Consider the following 22,361-nt stretch of genomic DNA (forward strand, 5'->3'; position numbering starts at 1 on the left):
GCCGTGTTGTAAATAGATGTGCTGTGATCCATGCTTTGCTATTCCATTTATGGAGCACAGAAGAGAAGATTTAGTGTATAATTTTTAAGGGCCATAGAATTTTTTGGAATGGTAAATGAGCACTGGTTTCAACTTAAAGTCACCAGATGTATTAATCTCTAACAAGAGAGTCAGTTGGTCCTTTGAAGCTTTGAAGTCAGTCATTGACTTCCTCCTCTCTAGCTATGTAAGTCCTGCATGGCATCTTCTTCTGATAGAAGGCTGCTTCATCTGCATTGGCAATCTGTTGTTTAGTGTAGCCTCCTTCATTAATGATCTGAGCTAGATCTTCTAGATAACTTGCTGCAGCCTCTACAACAGCACTTGTTGCTTCACCTTGCACTTCTATGTTAAGAAGACGGCTTCTTTTCTTAAACCTCACAAACCAAACTCTGCTAGCTTCCAACTTGTCTTCTGAATTTTCCTCACCTTTTTCAGCCTTCACAGAATTGAAGAGAGTTAAGTCCTTGCTCTGAAGGCTCTGGCCTAGGGAATATTGTAGCTGGTTTGTTCATCTCTCCAGACCACTAAAACTTTCTCCATATCAGTAGTAGGGCTGTTTTGCTTTCTTATCATTCATGTGTTCACTGGAGTAGCGCTTTTAATTTCCTTCAATAATTTTTCCTCTGCATTCACAACTTGGCTGTTTGGCATTAGAGGCCTAGCTTTTGGCCTGTCTTGGCTTCTGATGTGTGTTTCTCACTAAGCTGTTCTAGTTTTTGATTTAAAGTGAGAGATGTGTGGCTCTTCCTTTCACTTGAACACTTAGAGGTCACTGTAGGGTTATTGATGGGTTTAATTTTAATATTATTGTGTCTCAGAGAATACAGAGGCCCAAGGAGAGGGAGAGAGACAGGGGAATGGCCGGTGTGTGCAACACTCAGAACACACACATTTATTAAGCTTGCTGTCTTATATGGGTGTGGTTCATGCCCCAAAACAATTACAATATTAACATCAAAGATCACTGATCACTATAACAAATATAATAATGATAATGAAAAAGTTTATTATGAGATTATATGAAATTGTATGTGAAACTTCTGAAAATTATAAAGCACTGTAGAATTTAAAGAACCTTGCATTCAAAATATAATAATGAAAAAAATTTTGAAATATTGTGAGAATTACCAAAATGTGACCACAGACATGAAGTAAGCAAATGCTCTCGGAAAAACAGCACCGACAGACAGACTTGCTCTACAAAGAGTTCCCACAAACCTTCAATTTGTAAAAAATGCAATATCTACAAAGTACAATAAGGTTCAGTAAAACGAGGTATGCCAATCACTGTTCTGGGGGCTTTACATGTATGTAATTATTATTTATTATCCCCATTGATGAATAAGACATTCAAGTCACAGAGAAGTTAAGAAACTTTCCCAAAGCAGGCTGAAGCCCAGACAATCTGGATCCAGAGTCTTAACCATTACCTGTTTTTAATAGATATTAGGGCAAGTTGAAATGGGGCTTAAAGAATAGTAATCTTTGGTATCCTTGGTAAATTATTTTTTTATGAATACAAAGTTAAGCTATAACTATTTAACTAGCCATGTAATTATTTTAGAAGAAACTTGTGTTAATGTAACTTTTAAGTAGTTCTTAGAAAATAGCTAAAGGTAATGATGAAGAGAGTAAAAAGAAGGGACAAATTTTTTTAAAAAAAGGAAAAATTCCATTTTCCAATAAAATTGAGATAAAAATGTTTACCTGTGAAGTGGAATTTCACTGAGTCTGGAAGACCTGAAAGAACAGATGTGAGAAAATCAGTACACTAAATATTTTGAGGTCAGAAATAGATGGAGAAGGTACAAAATATAATGCAGAGGTTAGAAAAGTAAAAGGACATTTTAATCTAAATTATTAGGGTTTATGGAAAGATCACCAGGTTGTTTGCTAATGTTATGTTGAATTAATGGTGCCAGCACTAATTTTAAGTAACAAAAGGAAACCCATAGAGGAATAATTTTATATCACAGCAGTTAGAGTGATTTATAACACATTCATTCAGATTCCATTTTATCAGTACACAGAATCATACAAATCGGTGACTGTGGGTGATGCCATACATCACTGACAAGGCTCTCTGGTGGGTCAGTTCCATTGTAGAATTGAGTGATGCCTGGGACATTGATTTACACACTGTAACAGTGTGAGAGATTTACCTCGTGGCATTTATCCCATAGATTATACAGGACAGGACTCTGCTCTCTGCAGTATAGTGTATTCGGAAATAACTTCAACCATGGCTGACATGTTTTCTTTCCCTCTAATCCCAGGGAGTTTCTTGTAAAGTAGGTCTTGTAAAGTTGGAGTTAGAGGACCATGGACATTTTCACTGGCTACCAGTTATCAGTTAGTAAACATTGGGGAAACCTTTAGATAAGATATAGTAAACCTTTAGTAAACCTTTAGATAAGAAGTCTAGTCCAACACTTACGGATTTTCACTGTAACAGAGGAGTTAATCATTTTCTAGAAAATTGCAACTATACAAATAATGGCAAATATTACTTTAAACATTTGGCATACTTTAAAACATAACTCTAAAATTATTCAAGCCGTGTTAAACTCACCATAAGAAATCACCAATTGTTCTGTATGAATAAAGCTACTATATAAAAATAATACTCTATATTAAGTGCTATATGATACATACATTTTAAGTATCATAAAGAAACAGGCTTGCAGATTTTTAGAATGATTTCAGAGCACAGAAACATTTAGGGCAGGGGCTTAAAACTCAGTAGTTTTGTGTGGTTACCAGCTGGGAAGGGGAAGGAAGGGATAGATTAGGAGTTTGGGACTAACAGATACGCATCTACTATATTTAGAATAGATAAATAACACGGACCTACTGTATAGCACAGGGAGCTATATTCAATTTCTTGTAATGAGCTATAATGGAAAAGAAACTGAAAATACATGTATGTATGTATATGTATAACTGAAATGCTTTGTTGTACACCTGAAACTTACATTGTAAATTGACTACATTTCAATAAAAAATAAGAATTAAAATTTTAAAAAACCTCAGCAGCTTTGAATACTAGGTCAAGGGGGGAGGTAAGGGGTGGCAAGGATTAAGGCTGTTTTAGCTTAGTGGAAGGGCACACACTTGCCTGAATCAGAAATTTAGTTATTCTTTTGCTCAGTCTTCTCTTCTTTAAAAAAGGTGCCATCTGTCAAATTCTGGTTTTAATCTAAAGATCACCTGCATTCTTCATTTTTACATGGGACCTTCCCTGAGATACAGCAGGATCCTTCTCGCCAGTTTCCATTCAACCACATATCCATCTGCCCCGGCCCCTCCTCAAATCCACTCACATCACTGCAGTCAAAGAGTTCCTTTTCCCCCTGTAACTTAAAACCTTCACCAGGTTCTACTGTTCTGATCCAAATCCCTGCAGGCTTCCAGGGCCTCTAAGGCCTGGCCTCTATCCATACCGACAGGCTCATCCTTGTTCTGCTCAACCCTCCACATTCCAGACACACTGACCATTTTTTAAAAATTGAAGTATAGTTGATTTACAATATTGCATTCATTTCAGGTGTACAGCAAAGTGATTTGGTTATATGTATATATATGTATATATCTATATTTTTTGGATTCTTTTCCATTATAGTTTATTATAAGATACTGAATATAGTTCCCTGTGCTATACAGTGGGTCCTTATTGTTTATTTTAGTATGGTAGTATGTAGTATGGTATCTGTTAATCCCCTACTCTCAATTTATCCCTTCCCTCCTCTTTCCCATTTGGTAGGCATAAGTTTGTTTTCTATGTCTGAGTCTATTTCTGTTTTGTAAATAAGTTCATTCATACTATTTTTTAGATTCTACATATAAATGATATTGTAAAATATTTGTCTTTCTCTGTCTGACTTACTTCACTTAGTATGATAATCTCTAGGCATATCCATGTTGCTGTAAATGGCATTATTTCATTCTTTTTTTTATGGCTGAGTAATAGTCTACACTGACCTTTTTTTTAAATCCCCAGAATGTCACATTCTCTCCCTCGCAGGGCCTCTGCACAGGGACATGTGCCCTTCCTTCAGGAATGTCCTCCCAATGGTCCCAACACACACACTTAGCCTAGTTAGCGTCTACCCATCCCTCGACTGTCAATGCCTCCCTGGGGAAGCCAGCAATGAACCCTCAGTCTAGGTCAGTCTCGCTACATCCAATTCCACCACTAAACATTCCTCTTTCTTTTCAGAGCTCTTGTCTCAGCCTGCAACTAAATGTTCATTACTGGGATTATTTCCAAATTCTGTCTCTATCTTAGATCCCAAAACTCATCAAGAACAGGATTCATGCCTCTTGTTTCTCACCAGTAGATCTCTAAGGCCTCTCTCAGGCCTTTCCACATCAGAGACACAACATAAAGTAGAAATTTATTAAAAGTATGCCAGCACAAATGAATAAAGGAAAAAATGATGAACATGAGCACAGAGCTACTTATTGGCCCCCAAGTCTTGAGCTATTTTGAAAACCTACAGAGCAGTGTCACCAAACTCTCTAGAAGGACTATGGCAGAGTCAGGGCAAGACTGCCATGAAGATCCACAGAGAGCAGTTTGGTGCTTCACATAGAGAAAAAAGCCTTACCAGCAAAGGAGAAGGCCGTGATCTCCTGGAGGTGGGGGGCTGCCATGGGAGGACGGTACATGATTTTGCCCTGGTTGATGTCTTCCTGTGTGAAGTAGCGGATGGGAGAGTGAGGCTGGTCCCTGCGTTCAATGGTGCCTGGGGAGGAAGAGTCAGCATGAGCATCAGCAGTAATTCTGGTGGCTGGCTGAATGATCGGGGCCATAAAGCTGCTTTTTCCACAGGTGGGAGGCCTTTATTCCTCAGGAACAAGTGCTCTCAAGTTGTTCTTGGTGGACTATTCTCTAGTTATTGAAGAAAAGGGCAAATCGGAAACCCAAATACTCTTGACTAGGATTCACTGACCATAAGCAATAGTAAGATGCAAACTACTGCCCCCTGTGTAGCTTAGACCAGGGAATTCTTCACAAGTCACAGATGCTGTACCGTAATTATGAGATTCTCGCAATTGAGCTTAAGTTCAAAGGTCAAAGTCGCTAAAAAAAAAAAAAAAAAAAAGGCACAGACTGGTCTCTTGGTGAGGCTCTAAAGTGATTTTTCTCAATCTCCCCTCTGTCCTTCAGAGGCTCCCTAGTCTCTGTGATGATCCTTAGCAACAGTAACATGGATCCTGACTATTCTAAGATCTTGATTTGCAACAATCACTAAATTATAAATACTTCAGGGGCTGCAGATTTGTCTGTCATTTCTAAACTCTGCAGGTATAGAACTTATGCTGTGATCATCTTTCCTGTCCTATCAACTCTTTAAAAGGAGGGAGCATATGAGGCTTCACCATTCAGGCTGCTTGTCTGGAAGAACATCTCCACTCTGGCCCCATAGGAAGGATGACTCTAGCTATGACTTTTTTTTTTTTTTTTAACATTTTTTATTGATTTATAATCATTTTACAATGTTGTGTCAAATTCCAGTGTTCAACACAATTTTTCAGTTATTCATGGACATATACACACTCATTGTCACATTTTTTTCTCTGTGAGTTATCATAACATTTTGTGTATATTCCCCTGTGCTATACAGTGTAGTCTATTCTACAATTTTGAAATCCCAGTCTATCCCTTCCCACCCTCCACCCCCCTGGTAACCACAAGTCTGTATTCTCTGTCTGTGAGTCTATTTCTGTCCTTTATTTACGCTTTGTTTTTGTTTGTTTGTTTGCTTTTGTTTTTGTTTTTTAGATTCCACATATGAGCGATCTCATATGGTATTTTTCTTTCTCTTTCTGGCTTACTTCACTTAGAATGACATTCTCCAGGAGCATCCACGTTGCTGCAAATGGCACTATGTTGTCGGTTTTTATGGCTGAGTAGTATTCCATTGTATAAATATACCACTTCTTCTTTATCCAGTCACCTGTTGATGGACATTGAGGCTGTTTCCATGTGTTGGCTATTGTAAATAGTGCTGCTATGAACATTGGGGTGCAGGTGTCATCCTGAAGTAGATTTCCTTCTGGATACAAGCCCAGGAGTGGGATTCCTGGGTCATATGGTAAGTCTATTCCTAGTCTTTTGAGGAATCTCCACACTGTTTTCCATAGTGGCTGCACCAAACTGCATTCCCACCAGCAGTGTAGGAGGGTTCCCCTTTCTCCACAGCCTCTCCAGCATTTGTCATTTGTGGATTTTTGAATGACGGCCATTCTGACTGGTGTGAGGTGATACCTCATTGTAGTTTTGATTTGCATTTCTCTGATAATTAGTGATATTGAGCATTTTTTCATGTGCTTTTTGATCATTTGTATGTCTTCCTTGGAGAATTGCTTATTTAGGTCTTCTGCCCATTTTTGGATTGGGTTGTTTATTTTTTTCTTATTGAGTATGACTTAGATTAAAAAAAGATGGAAGGAGGACTTTCAGACTTTTAATTCCTCTAGACCTTTTCAAAAGGGAAATGAAATTTAATTTCTTCTTGGGAATATGATAATGTGAAAGGCTTATATCTAAGGCAGTGGTTGGTCTTGGGAGAGCAGCTCCAGAGGGAACAGAAGTGTCTTTGTAGAAGCCGACCCTCCTGTGATGCCCGGCCACACCTATTCCGGCGCAGGCTTGTTAGTTGAGCCCCAAAGTAAAGGGATCTGAGGGCTGGAGACTGACGGCAGGGGCCCACCTCTCCTCTAACTGTAATTCCATATTTCCATGCTCCCGTATGAGAGGAGGAGTGACTTATCCAAGTGGGAATGAAACTAAGTATGTGGGGCTCAGGCCCCGTTGAGCCCCAGCTGTCTTTAGCACAAGCTCATTCTGGTCTGCTTGCCTATCATAACCTCATCAGGGCAGGAGCTGTCTGTCCCTACGGGCTATGCTTGGGTCTGTCTGGTTCTGCCTGCCATGGGAGCGGGAGCTCATCTGGTGATTAAAGCTATGTGCACGCTGTTTTCTTAGGCACAGCTCTGTCAGTACCAAACCTGACACATCCATCTCCCTCTATCTGACCACAGTCTCTCTCTCTCAGTTGGTTCTAAACTCAGAAGACAGGAGCAAAGGTGATGAATAATTGTTACTCCTGAAATCCTCAACAAGTAGAAGCAGACAGAATTTCAGAGCTTTTAAGGCTGGTCAACAAGTGGAAGACAGCAGCATCACTCAGAAGATGACTGACCGCACGTCTCACCTTGATTTGGATGCAGAGGTATAGTGATGTTGTACACGATCTTTCCACTTGGCCTCTCAGAGTTTACGAAGGGGAGGGAATGAGGCTGAATCACAGTCAGGCCATCCTCCCGAGCCTACACAAAATTTAAGAAAGAAGAAGAAAAAATGGTCTGATGAACAAAAGCCAGAGGCAAAAACAAACCTCATTTAAAAAAAAAACAAAACAACAAAACCCTCACTCTGGGTTTTTTAATTAGTCACAGATAGCAAAGTTTTCTCTGAGAGTTCAAAAGAAGGAGCTGGTCCCCTGCTTTGCAGATCTGTCCCAGCCTCAGGAACCTCACAGGGTGACAGAGTCCTCTTCGGGTCTTGCACCCGACCCTTCTGTCCCCTGCCCTTGGCCCCTGCGGGTGCGTGCTGTGGGGGTCCCAGTGTGATCATTTTTCCCTAGTTGGAACTCATGGTAGCACACGTTAGAAAATGAAGCATCGCAGCTGGCTATTCTACTATTCACAGCTGGATTCCTGCAGCTCTGCTCCTCTAATTTAATGGGCTAAGACTGTATCTGGTGAGAATTTCTCCCAACCCCTCAGCTTGCTAATGGGAACTGTGATGCCCGCCACCCCCCTCCCTTTTTTTTTAACTTTGATGGTTTCAAAGGGCTGAAGATGAACTCATCTTAAATGCCAAAGAGCCCCACCATCTGAATTCAGAGGTTTAAGAACTGTTTATTGAAGCACTATAAAAATAGTCAGTATTTCTCTTTGTCCCCGTTGTACTGTTCAAAAGAACCAGATACTGCGTTTTGTTTCTAGCTCTCAGGACTCAGTGAAGGAGTCAGGTGAAATTAACCAGAAGGCCAACGTGTGTGCAGCTTTCACTATGCCTTCACTTGTACATATTCACAACCCACAAACAGTGACAACATTAAAAAAAAAAAAAAGAGGAGAGATTCAGAATTCCATGACCAGGCCTAACAGAGATTTGGGGACAGTGGCAAAAACACAGAGTGGAGAAGAGAAAAGGAAAAGGGCCCTTGTCTGGTAATAAAACAGAACAAAACTATGCAGCTCGTCGCAGGCTCTTCCTAACTGAGCCCTGAAGCGTTGGAGCTTGACATGCTCTCTTGCTCTTTCAAGCTCTGCCACTTTCAGAAGGAATTTCCAGTTTAGGAAAAGGATTAAGCAGGGCTCAGTCACTCTCCTGGAGGAGGGTGTGGTGCTCTTCTTTTTAAGCATGAAAAGACTGAAGGTTGCAGTTGCCTGGTAATTGTCCCCAAGGCATACGTGGTCCTGGGGAGAGGCAGCATCTGCAGGTTAGGACAACCCCGCTATAGGACAGAGTCATATTTCAGGTCATCACTCAGGTCTGGAATGTAACGAGCAAGGAAAACAAGAGCTGCAAATAGCAGCTGGTCTCTCACCCTAAACTAAAACCGGTTAAGGACAACAAATTAGAAATATGTGCCCTACATAAGGTGTTTACAGTCCATGCACGTGTGCACAACCTGTAAACCTGTACATGTGTGGCCACAGGTACACTGACCAAAAACGGCCAGCTGAATACATTGTTCAGGTTTGTTTGCTACCTTTTAATCTCAATAACATAGAATAACTAGAAATTCTCAAAATATTATGGAGTATTTTTGAAAATCTAGATATCCCTAAAACAATAAAGTGGTAAGAAAAGAGAATTTCATGAACACAGGACAATGGAAAAGGGAAATGTGTTCTAGCCAAGAAAACAGACATTTTATTACAGAATTTATTGATACTTATTTCTTTACTAATAGAAATGGATACTAGGTAGGAAAAGTAAGGACCCGATTCTCTGAAGAGAGCAATATTGAGGTTGAGATGTATTGGAGTATACCAATTTTAATATTGGCTGTTTGGAATGTTCAATATTTATCAATTAAACAGTAAGAAATGAGAGGTTAAATTTCATGGGAATCATTATAGAAGACACTTTTTAAAATTAAGTATCTGTCAACAAAAGAAGATTACAGAGTAATGGTTTTCATAATACCCGTATTACCTCTGAATGCATCCAGAATCCAACTGCTTCTCCCCACCGACATTGCTACCACCCTGCTAGGAGCCACCGTCTCTCTCCTGGGTTACCAGGTTACCATGATGGCCTCCCAACTTCTCCCTTGCCCCCACTTCGGTCTATTTCAGCACAGCAGCCAGCGAGATGCCTTTAAAAAGGACATTAGTGCTCTGCTCAACCCCCTGCCGTAGCTCTCCATGTTACTCAGAATACAGCTAAGTCCCCTAGTTACGGCCTGTGAAGCCCGACTTGATCTGCCCACCTTCCATACCCGCACCTGCTGGAAGTTACTAAGTACGTGAAAGTAGAACTGAAAATATTCACTTAGTCAACAAATATTTCCTAAGCAACTATTTTATATAATGCATTGTGCTAGATGCCGAGGAAGATACCAAACTCAATTAAACAAAGATTTGCCCTTAAGGATATTCTAAGTCAAATAGTAGGTGATTACTTGGAAAACTATGAATTGATGTGAATCTATTAACTTATTTGCTGAATTTTACACTATCTATGCTGTGATATACATGTCTTCAGATCTCTTTGCCCAAATTTGATACATATTCTAAATGTATACATCTCACATATGTTTATATATGATATATGTATACACACATATGCATATAATTCTGATGAGCACTAAAAACCAAACCCATTTAAAGGATCTTAGATTTGATGAATGACAGAATTACAGAAAGGCCACAGAACAAATTTTCATTTAGGCAGGTATCTGAATATATTGCTTTTCATTCTATGCAGTGGGATTCCTGGGGAATCTCAGTTCTTTCTGAGGCCTTAACCACTACCTGCCTTTAATGATTCTCGAGGGTGTTATCTCCCACCCTGAATACCTACCGATCTCCCACGTGCCCTTAATAGGCACACCCTTTATAAGCACATCCCAAACTGAACTCCTCGTGTCTCCTACACAACTCCCTCAAAGTCATATGTTCCTGATCTCAATGAACGGCATCTCTGTATACTCAGAAACGGGTGTGTCACCCTCTTCCACATCTAACTGAGCACTGTATCTCTAAATATCTTAATCTCTTCCCAGCTTTTTATTTTTACCATCTTTACTTTCAAGTGTATAGCACAGTAGTGTTAACTATAGCACATTGTTGTACAACAGATTTCTAGTGGTTTTTCCTCTTGCAAAACAGAAACCCCTTATCTATTGAATAACAGCCCCCCTTTTTCCCTCTCCCCACCTGCATACCCACCCACTGCATGCAGGGGCGACCACCATTCCACTTTCTGTTTCTAAGAGTCTGACTACTTTAGATAGCTCATGTAAGCGGAATCACGCAGTATCTGTCTTCTTGTGCTGGCTTATTTCCTTTAGGACAGTGTCCTTAAGGGTCATTCATATTGTAGCATATGATAGGACTTTCTTCTTTTTTTTAAGGTTGGATAATATTCCATTGTTCTATATGCCACATTTTCTTAGTCCATTTATTTGTCAAAGGACATTTAGGTTGCTTCCATCTCTTGGCTATTGTGAATAACACTGCAATGAACATGGGTGTGCTAGTATCTCTTCAAGATCTCATCAAATCTTCATCCTTGTTGCCACTGCATGGTGTTCATGCCACCAACCTTTCTTGTTCTAGGTGACTGCCATAGCCTATTTCTTGGCCTCCTTGCTCCCTATCTGGCCCCCATCCAGGGTGTTCTCTACCCTGTAGCCAGAATGACCTTCTTAAAATTGAAAATCTGATCATGCCAGCTCTCTGCTATATCCTACTTGCCCCAACAGTCTTTCAGGACAAAATGGAAATCCCTTCATCTTAGCTTCAGGTCCTCCATGATTGACTCTTACTTCTTATATCTTCCTAAGGTATAAGAAGTAAGATATAAGATGTAAGATACTTGCTCCAGCCACATGAACTCTCTACCACTCCTCAGGGTTGTCATGTTCTCCTGTGTCTGCATCTTTCTTCCAACTGCTGCTCCTCTGCCTGGAAGGAATTTCTCCTTATTTCTAGTCTAAATAAGAGATTCCACAAGTGTGGTGAGCAGAGCAGTAGAAACAGTATCACTTGGGAACCTGTTACAAACTCAAATTCTCAGCCTCTGTACCAGACCTACTATATTTGAAAAGCCTGGGGTGGGAAATATAAACTGTATAAACTATATATAATTTCAGGAATGAAAGAACAGTCTAATCACATTTTGCAGTAAACTAACCTTTGTGACACCCTAGATTATATAGGACAGACCTAATTTACAAACATGCAACCTGATACCCTAAAGGTTAAGTGACTTGCAAAGTTTCTGGAGGTTCACAGTGCAGAACAGGAGTGACACCATCTTCATGGCTCCTGGCCCATTTTTTTTCCCTCTAAACTCAAAATAACATTGCATTAGCATTTGGCAAGAAATGTATGTGCACATTTTTCTTTATGCTTTGGAGAAAATTCTGATCCAAGTTCCTCCAGTCAGAATGATGAATTATAGACTTTATAGTGCTGCTGAATTATGATTTCTTTAAATTACGGTTTACGGTGGAAATGCCAATACCAGCTATTCATTAAAACCTTTGTTTCCCCTTTTATGTCTCCGTCATGCCCCAGACCCATAATTTCTAAAACTATACCTGCTGTCTTTATTGAGGCTCAGGGCTGATACAATATTTGGAGCATAATTATGTGGGTGCTAACTAAAATGTGGATCCATGATGATTAATTTACAAGGACTTATGTGCCTGTGGCTCTGTCCAGAAGAGGGGTTCCAGCATTACATGCCTCAAAGATAGAGAGTTACAGCGGAGCTGCTAACTGTCTGAACTAAGCTTCATGTACTAATTTAGCTGTCGACTTGCATCAAACTTTCCATATGCACACACTCCTTCCACACAGCCTAAAAGACCTCCTGGGATCTGGCTCACAGACCTCCACACTCTCACCGTTTCTCCTCAGCCTCCTTGATGTCTCCAGTTTTACTGAACTACTTCCAGTTTTCCCAACAATCATATTGTCTATCACCTCTGGGCCTTTGCATGTGTTGCTTTTATGTCTGGTGGTGCCCTTTGCCATCACCCCTCTATTCCTTCCAACCTGCCCCCCAAACTTTTCCTTGGAGATTTGCTACTTAATCTTCTGGAGTCAGCACAGGCATCACCTTCTCCAGGAAACTTTTATAATAGAAAGGAAATTTCTAACAGGACTTCTAAAACATAGAGTAAGTGTCTCCAGCTAGGCGGAGCTCTAACTGACTGGACAAATACACCCACACGGTGTTCATTAAACAAACAGAAGCCTGAAATTCCTTCTGCGTACTCAAGGAGTGGTCCTGTGACTGTCTCGCATGCTGTAAAAAGCTCAGCAGCAATGGATGGGAAGTGGGGGTGGATTCCACCTAACTTTCCTTTCACTCTGCAAATTTTAAGTTTCTTTTTCAAGTCAGTGAAAAGCGTGTTCACAGGGGAGGTATTGTTAACTCCAGAGTCTGAGTTCTGAGCCAGGCATCCTGTTATATCCCATCAGTATGCCTCTTCCGAGAGGTGGCCACAAGCCCTTCTACCCAACTCACCGTCATGTGGAGAGATGCTCCCCGGGAGCGCTTGGGCGCGCCTGGCGTCTGCGGTAAGATGGCGATATTGAATGTGCGGCTCTCCAGGTGGGCGTGGGCCTTTGTGCCACTGGATACCTGAAATACGCAGCGCACTGGTCAGCCTCTGCTGGGCACAGCACGTCTGCCCGTGTTGATTTTTTCTCTTTTAAACCACCTGGCTTTGAATTCTGTACGCTCCTGCATTACAATTTTCATTCTGTGCTTCGTATTTTAAGATTAATTTTTTACTGATTATAAAAAAAAGATACATAATCATCTTCGGCAATTCTGAAGTTGCAAGAAAGTCTAAATAAGGAATAAAAATCATCTAGAATTTCACTCCCTAGAAAAAGAAGTTTTAATATATCGCTGCTTTTCAGTTTAGTCTTTTTTCTATGCATATGTGAAACTTTATACGCAATTGTATATTCTAAATTTTTCCTTAACATGATAGTATGATATTTGCTATATCAGTAAACATTCTTGAAAGCATAATTTTGATAGCTACATAATGTCTCATTCTGAGCAATTACAGCACATTTTATCTGTGATTTTTATTCCACTTCTTTCATCTTTACCCAGCACAAATATCCATACCCAGATTATAAAAGACAAATCTCAGTCTTATCATTGCAAGGCAAGATTCATAACATTTACAATTAGGGTAGTGGTCACACAATCTTCTTTTTCCTGCTTTAAAAAGGCTGAAAAGTGATGCTCTTCCCACGCGGCTTCTCCCCACCCTCAGTGCTACTGAGCTTCGTGCGTAAACTCTCCTCTCGCTGTCTGCTCCTCCTTATGCTTGTTAGAAGAATTGCTAAGGCCTGTGTGGCCACATGAAGTTGCATTAGGTTCATATGAGAGGGGACACGGTTCTGTAAATTCTGAGAAGAAGGTATGTCTTCTGAAGTTACACCCCACAGAAGAATGTCTTCTCTGCATCTTGATCACATCTGATGCCTGGAGCTCAAGTTTCAGACTATTGACATGTTTTCAAGGAGACATAGTGTCACAATAGATAATATTAATGACAACAGGTAACATTCACTGAACGTGGATCGTGGGCTCACCACTGTGCTAGCTACTTTTCAGAAGTTTTCTTACTTAATACCCACAAAGTAGATACTATCTCCTTTCTTTTTTTTCAACGGATAAAAAACTGAAGGTCAAAAAGTTAAGATGTCAAGATCACAAAGCCAATAAGGGGCAGTATTTGAAACCAAGTGATATTCTTACTGACCACAATGACTCAATTTGGAAGCTTCAGGAAGTTAGGAAAGGGGAAGATACATTCCCCTAACTCTTGAAGAAAAGGAATAGAACTGCAGGTAGTGAGACGTGAGCATATTATCAAGCAAGAACTCAGTTCCAGCTTCCCTAGCAAAGGTCCTGGTGTAAAATACATTCGTCTTTTTTAAACCACATCCCCTGAGGCTACGTCAGTGTGACCTGAATACACCGAAACCAGGGCTTCTTCCCCTGCCAAAAAACGTACGTGTTTTCTTCTCACTCTGCCATTTTCTTTCTTTCTTTTTTTTTAAAACCACTCGCATTACATAAATCCCAAGTTTTAGATGCAAAGTAACAGATGGGCTGCATTGATGGCTCATGACAGCAAATCAACATTAAAATGGAATTAAACCCATGCAACTCATCATATTGCATTTTCTGCTTTAAAGAAAAAAAAATAAGGGAAGAAAGAAAAGGATCATTAGAACAGCATCTTCTTTAAAAAGTCAAAAATCCTTGAGGGACACTAAAATGAATGAGGAAAGTTGCTAACCATTTACTTTGGCACATAGCTGCAGTGTCTGTGTCACTTCACTTCAAAGAATAAAGTAAGCCTATCAAACACACCAAGGAACAAACACACCAAAACTTCCACATCCAAGAGAATATGATCTCAGAGAGCTGTTTCATACTTGCTGTAAAGATGCTGTCAGTGTTCAAAATGCATTTTTTGGAATGCCTTCAGAGGGAGTTCACAAATCATGTAAGAAAACTGAGCTTGTTACTTTATAATTACTCCCTGTTTTAACCAAAAATAATTATTACTTTTTTTTTTAACCAGAACCGATTCTGAAGGATTTTTGACTATTTGGTTATATTTTAAAAATCCACTTCTAAAGGATGATATGCTGTCATTATTGAGGATATTCTAGAGAATATCCTACAGATTTTGAAGGAGATTTCAAGCAAGAGTTCAAATACATTTTGAGCAAAACATGAGAAGATTCTCCAAAGGAAACCACTTTCTAAGTAATAATGTTTAACTGGATGTCTTAAACTCTAACTAATTTGTTTAAAAAAATCAGTAATGTTTGCTATTTTATAATAACCCACTTAGTAGCCAACTTGCAAAGGCAATAAAATATCATTTTAGCAGGTGTTGAAAATCCCTTTTCAGGGAAACGCTCCATATTGATAATATTCTTCATGCTGATGCCTATGAAGGCAAAGGCAGATCTAAGGAGTCTAGTTTGCTGAGGTGACTTCTTTTGATTGAGGTCTTTGCCTCCATTCTGACTCATTATTTGACGACTATCCAGTCCCCATGTGCTAAAATTGAAAAATTAACTCGGGCAAAGGGCATGTAATGTTTGCTCACTCACTGGACCTTCAGTGTGCTCAGTATATCTTTTTATTTTAATGGTTTCTAAGCTTCTTTCAACAGCTCTCTGGGAAAGTACATCTTTTACACAATATAAATTAGTCAGACAATGAAGATGTGCACATGAGGCATCAGAAGCAGAGTGGATGACAATTTTAACAAGGAGAGCCATTGTGGAGTTTATCCCAAATGGATTCCTGGACAAAAGAAACAGCTCAGACCTGGAGGGACAGCGACACTGCTTTGGCTGATCACCATGAGAACTTCTTTATATTTTCTCTGACACTTTTCCAAATTCTTTTCTGTATCTATGCTTAAGTGCTCTTTCTCATTCACACTTCCTCACTCATGTATTTCTGTTCAATTTGTCATTTCCAGATTGTCCTTGACAGAGGTTTGTCCAATTTTATTGGCCTTTTCAAAGACTTAGGTTTTGTTACTCATTTACCCATTCTAGCATCTTACAATTAATCAATTCCTCTGTTTCTCTCTATTAATTCCTTCCTTTTGCTTTCCTTAGGCTTCTCTTGTGGTTCTCTGGCTTCTTGAGTTAAATATTTAATTCATTTATTTTCATACTTTTCTGCTCAATAACATCTTAAGGCCATCCATTTTCTTCTCAGTATGACTTTGTCCACATCATTTACATTTTGATAAATTATTTCTTCCTCATCAATATTTCTTAATAGTTGGCCATCTTGATTTCCTTTTAGAACTAGTAATTATTTAGGAAGCTATTTTTAAAATTCCAAATGGTTCAATTTTTTCACCCTTTTATTACTAATTTCTAATTATATTTCATAACAGCCAGAGAATGTTGCCCAATATAGTTTCCTATTCTTTAATTTATTGACAGCCTCCTTATGGTCTGGCTGCCTCCATTGGCTCAGGCTACTATCAAAAATACCATAGACTTGCAGGGCTTGTAAACAACAGAAATTTATTCCTCATAGCTCTGGAGGCTGGACATCTGAGATCAGGGTGCCAGTATGGCCGGGTTCTGGTGAGGGTCCTCTTCTGGGTTGCTGACTGCCGACTTCTCATGGTATCTGCACGGCAGGCAGCAGAGGCGGGGAGCAAGCTCTCTTGCGACTTGTAAGTATACTAATCCCATTCATGAAGGCACAACTCTCATGACCTCATCTAATGCTAATCAAAGGCCGCATCTGCATATACTGTCACACAGAGGGGTCGGATTTACACGTGTAACTTTTGAGGGGGACACAAACATTCAGTCTGTAGTACTGGTATTTGACCAGTCCTCATAAATGGTAGTCACACACTCTCATAGACTGACAGGCAGTATTCTAAGTCCTTAAATGTATTAACTCATTAAATCCTTACAATAATGCTATTGTATAGATGAGGAAACTGAAATACAAGGACTTTGATCAAGTAATTTTCCCAAAGTTGTGTAATTAATACACAGTGGAAGTGAAATATAAAGCCACTGGGTTTGGCTGCCAAGTCCATGACCTTGACATAAAATGGTAATGTTCCAAAAACATTTGAAAAAAGAAAATAAGATCTTTTTTACTCCATGTGGCATTTTAATATTTTGAAAACATGTTTTCCAAACACTTTAGCCATTATCTATTATAAACCTCTTTGCTATGGAACGACTCTGCTTGTACAGATACTCCTAAGGCTGAATTCACAGATTAAAAAAATCTCTGAATTCTATTAGTTACACTTTTCCTTCCCCCATACGTGATCTCTAGGCAATCATGGAAAAATTACCAGGGTTATTTATAAATAAGGGTGATGGTTTTCATCAGACCATCCAGACATCAGGAAATTCAGGAAGCAGAGGGTACCTGAAAGCGGAAGGAGTCACTCTGGGCTGGGACCCCTGAGTGCCTGTACCACACGATGCCTTCGTTGATGTCTTGCTGGGTGAAGGTGCTGGTGGGAGTTGCTGTCCTCCCATCAGGCAGGTGCTGCCCTTTGTCTGCGGGGCTGTCTGCAGGCATACTGACCAGAAGGACCACCTCCCCTAGGAAAGCCACACAGTTAGTGAGGATCCCTGGGAAAAGTAAAAGTAAATCTGAGCCCTCATCTCCTTTTCTAGCACTGTTTTTTAAACAGAAAAGATATGATGTACTTCTGTATTTTTATCTAAAGTGAAGGAGAGAACGTTAACACAGAATTCGATAGATACCATTGAATTCACCTTTAGACATAGAATTCCCTGTCTTTCAGTTAAAAGAGCTAGTCATTCAAGGGCAATTCATGTATGAAGTTACTGACTTGTATCTATTAAAATTACATAAGGAGACCCAAATAGTCATGAATACTGCAAACAAATACTCAAATACAGGCATTGAATGGATTCATTTTCATCCACAACTTTCTATGAATAGAAAATGCTTACCAACTAGGAAGATTTTGGTGTAAACACAATGGGAAATTAGATAAAATTCAGAAAAAAATGATTCTTGGGAGAATTATGTACAATGAAAATAATAATAGCTAGTGCTGGAATGCATATGGCAGGCGCTGCATGAAGCACCTTAGACGGTGGTTCAAACCCAGCTCCACTACTGCTGCGTGAGCTTAAGTACTATAAATCTCTGCTCCTATTGCTAAAATGAAAATAATAGTACATACTTCACAGGTACTTAAAAAGAATGTTGATCATGCATATTGTTATGTTATTTAACCCCTCTAAAAATGCTACTATCTTTTCCATTTTAAAGACAAAGTTCTTCATGCTCAGAGAAAGTCAATAACTTGTTTGAAGTCACACAAATCCTAAGGGGAGGAGCTGGGACTTGAATCTGAAGTTCATTCTCTTGGTCATGAAACTCTGTTACCCATCATGATTATTTTATGTTCACAGCCCAACATTTACACTGATAAATAACAGATCATCTTTTCTTCTCCTTCATTCTCTAAACTTTACTAGAATTGAAGCAAGGAAATCTAAATCTAAATCCCACCACCACCACCACCACCAATCTGTTTCTAATGCTTATTCTTCACCTGAAGCTACTATTTTCTTAAAGTGAGATTGCAAATACAGAGTTGTTACAGGAACAATCAAAATTTCACAAGGAGAATACACCTTCCAGTGAAGACCAAAGAGAAGAATGAACTGCAGAAAACAGAAGCCCTGTTCTCAAGAAAAAGCATCTAACAAGAAATCTCAAAGAAGCATCTCTACCGCTCAGATAGTAAGAGGGAGAGGAGTGAGAGTGTGTGTGTGTGTGTGTGTGTGTGTGTGTGTGTGTATGTGAGAGAGAGAGAAACTGCATATATTTTTAAAACATACTGTAGGATGCCCAGATCTTAGCCCCCTAGACATATTAGGCAACTGACAGTGCATTTTGATTACCCTAGAGAAACTGTTTTTCTTACTCCAAGGAACTACTCATTCTAATATTTATATGTACTAAATTCAAGTTAAAAATAAGCATAATATCCTGAATAGTAATGAAATACTGAAGTAATAGAAAAACATCAACATTCTTCTTAAAACGATCATGTACAGAATCAACTCACTCTAGTTTCTTTCTTGTATTATTTCTCATTTGTACCTAAGTCACAAATTCCATTACCCATCTCTCCCTGCTTCAACTTCTGTTCATAAGACTCTGCTAATAAACATGCTTTTCCAGGATGTGGACTGTTTATGAATGTGAGTATAGTTGCAAAATATTCTGAAAGGAGAATTCTATAATGAAAATGTGGAGAGTAGATGGATAGAAAATATTCAAATGCCAATTTCCTAGCTATTCTGCTTTATCATAGGAAAGCTAAGCAGAATTTTCCTAACAAGTCCTAAAGAAATAAAGGTATTTTCAGATTAAAAAAAAAGTTGCCATACCATGCAAATTAATAGCAATCATAGGAGATTGGATAATTCCATTAATTTCAACTCAGTAAACAATCAGTGAGCACCTGTTAGGTGCTAGCTACTGTGGCTGGCCCTTTGGGGTGGAGAAATCAAAGCTAAGCAAGATGCAATTCCTTCCCCTGGAGATCAGCCCCCAGAAGCAACTGGGAGCCACTGTGAGATTTTCAGTAGGTTAGAGGCACAGACTGATTTAGAACACAGAGTGTATGTGAAAGTTCTGTTAAAGAGGCTGGACTTTGTGAGAATGATAACAACAGTAGTTAACATTTATGTGGACAGTCTGGCCAATTACGAGGTTGCTGCAAAATCCATATGAGAGATGGGAACCTAGACTAAAGCAACAGAGGTAATATTGGAAAGAAACAAACAGATACAAGAATCACGGAGGAAACGGAAGCAACAGAACTTGACAAATGTGGCTGTAAAGTATAAGAGGGGGGAACCAGACAATTTCCTATTGAGTAGGGTGATGGGCAGGGAAGTGATGCCACTAAGAGGGTGAGCTGGTTGAGGAGAAAAGGAAGAGTTCAGCACTGGGTATGCTGAATACAAGGTGCCTTTGTGACAAGCCCCATAGGTAGACTGGGAGAAATGCCAGTATCCTGGGGGGTTCACTCCATCGAGATGGGAGCTTTTGCATAGTACCTCACCTCTGCTTTTACCATAGTACGACAAATACAAGGAGATGACCTTTTAAATATATGAAAATCCATGTTTAAAACACAGTGCAGGTTTATAAAACAGAAAATAATCTCTACTAGTGATTTCCTTTATACTGAAGTCAATATTTTAACCAAGACTCTTGAAGGGAAAATGTAATAGGTAAAAAGAATTAGAAACTCATTGGAATCTCCATGAATTATTTCGGGATTTACATAATTTGCTTTAAAGTTTTCCTACAGTATGCTAAATAACAGAGCTGGCAATGTGTTGGATGAAGTCAGATTCTCCCTCAAATGATGTTTCAAGTTACTTCATTAAAACCATCTCATTAAATTTCCTCCAAACCTGTGAAGTAGTTAAAGGTGCAAGTATTAATCAATTTATCTAAACTTATATTTGAAAACAGTGATGAGTCTGCAAGTGGTGGAATTTAAGCTCTTTATGCAAATACTACACAAGCAATTTACGCTGGGTTTAGGTCCACCATCAAGTCTTCACAAAAGCCTAGAGTCCAATCGGAACATTCTAATGTGATGAGGGAATGCAAAGTAGCTGGGGTGGAAGGAGGTAAGGGCTCCATAATCCGCATCACTGGGGCAGTTGGATGTAAGTAGATTTGTATTAAGTGGGCTTCTAGTTCCCACCACCTTTTTCACTCTTGAATGGTTCCTAAGTGTAATGCGATTTGATTATTACCAGTAGGGAGCTCTGAACACACAGAAATAGGATTATGTTCATAGGAAGAAGTTAATTAAGAGAGTTATAGTAGGAAAGGCTTAATACTTATATTAAATAGAATATTGGGATAATGGGCTGTGTTTAGGAAATTTAATTTTTTGGCCTTTAATAATCAAGATAAGAAATTTAATACATCAAATGAGTCAAAGATTTTTAGAGCTGAAAAGGACTTAAAACATTGTCTAGCTTAAAATCAGTGGGTGAAATACGGCGAAGCTGAATAAGGTCTGTGAATAACTAATAACATGGTATCGATGCTAATTTCCTGGGTTTGATAATTATTTGATGGTTATGTAAGATATTAACACTGGGGGAAGCTGGATAAAGGATATTCAAGAGCTTTTCATAATATTTTTGCAATTTTTCAGTAAGCCTAAAATTCTTTTAAGATAAGTTTAAAAATGATCTAGCTTCATCTTTCGAGGAAACCTATGGCTCAAGGGAGGTCCACTTGCCTTCTTTAAGGTTACACAACTATCATAAATGACACCCAGGTAGACTGACTGTTTTATAATTCTATCAATGATTGATTAGATGATGCTTTTCAATGTCTTTGTGGGCCCTGGAATTATTCTTAAATAGTACAGAAATTAACTTTTTACTCATCACAGAAAATATATCTGATTTTAAAACTCTGATAACCCTGAGGAAAAACATTATTTATTTCTCTAAAAATGTGCCAAGTCTTTACTTTCAATGAATGTAATTTTCATTTTCAGGTGATCTATTCATTTCTTTTTAAAAATCTACCTGCTTGTCTTTTTTATTTTTATAGCATTTTGTTATTTCCATACATTTTCAACTCCTCCTTTTGTGTCTTTCAATCATTTTAAATATGGTTATTTTGTACTTTTTGTAAGGTTGTTCCTTTATTTGAAATCCTTGGGGTTTTAATCTTCTTGTTTGTCTTGGTTACAGTACTATAGGTTTTCTGTTCTTATGTTCTGTAATTTTGAATTCTAAATTAGTCTTCAGTGGGTTTATCTGTGAGAATCTTGTATGGTCTGGAGTTGTGGGTAGAAATTCTATAGCAGTTACTACTAGTTTCTTCAAGCAGTATCACTGGTCTGAGGTTAATTTTCATATTGATGCCTCTGCTTTGGGTTTCTCAGATAATGCGCACAGCGTAATTAACCTTGGATCTACAGGAGAAACAGGCCCGAAGTTCTGAATTCTGTGCAGACGTTTTTACTCTGAGCCCTGGAAACACAGGTAGGATTCTTTGCCATCTCTCTCTGTGATGGTGAGTTCTTGTTTTCCATTCTGTCCCTCTAATGGAAGGTTAAGTCTTTTCAGAGTCCTGGTTTCATGCAGGGTCTTAATTCCAACTTTCTGCCTCTGCACAGGCATTAAATCCCAAGCCCCAAGGTTACTGAGATACATACCACCCCTCTCAGGGAAGCTATGCTATCAGCTCATGCCCAGACTGGCTTTCATTCCTTGTTTGTTTCTGGCACTTGGAGATTTCTCTCTATTCTTGGGAGGTCAGCTATGAATGCCCTATAATTCTTAATCTCTTTTATCCATCACTTCTAGGTGATGATGATAGGTTATCATACTCTACTATCTTGCTGGAAGTAGAAGTAACAATGGAGATCTTAAGAAATGTTTTCATGTAAAGTTTTAATTTTTAACTT

The 22,361-nt window shown here is 39.0% G+C and overlaps 1 protein-coding gene across 3 annotated transcripts in view; it reads right to left on the minus strand.

Annotated features, from left to right (window-relative positions):
• The window catches only part of FRAS1 (Fraser extracellular matrix complex subunit 1), a 408,901-nt gene that overhangs the window by 100,147 nt on the left and 286,393 nt on the right, over positions 1-22,361 (minus strand). For all 3 annotated transcript variants that reach the window (XR_004311717.1, XM_032457269.1, XM_006192889.3), the window contains exons 31-35: positions 17,282-17,460; positions 12,833-12,949; positions 7,266-7,380; positions 4,653-4,790; positions 1,750-1,782 (exon numbers count right to left, since the gene is read on the minus strand). Coding sequence is in view for 2 of the 3 variants with exons in the window: in XM_032457269.1 (XP_032313160.1) it covers positions 1,750-1,782; positions 4,653-4,790; positions 7,266-7,380; positions 12,833-12,949; positions 17,282-17,460 (582 nt within the window). In the remaining variant the exon portion in view is untranslated. The remainder of the gene's footprint in view (positions 1-1,749; positions 1,783-4,652; positions 4,791-7,265; positions 7,381-12,832; positions 12,950-17,281; positions 17,461-22,361) is intronic.

Source organism: Camelus ferus, chromosome 2 (genome assembly GCF_009834535.1).
Source record: "Camelus ferus isolate YT-003-E chromosome 2, BCGSAC_Cfer_1.0, whole genome shotgun sequence".
Taxonomy (NCBI): domain Eukaryota; kingdom Metazoa; phylum Chordata; class Mammalia; order Artiodactyla; family Camelidae; genus Camelus; species Camelus ferus.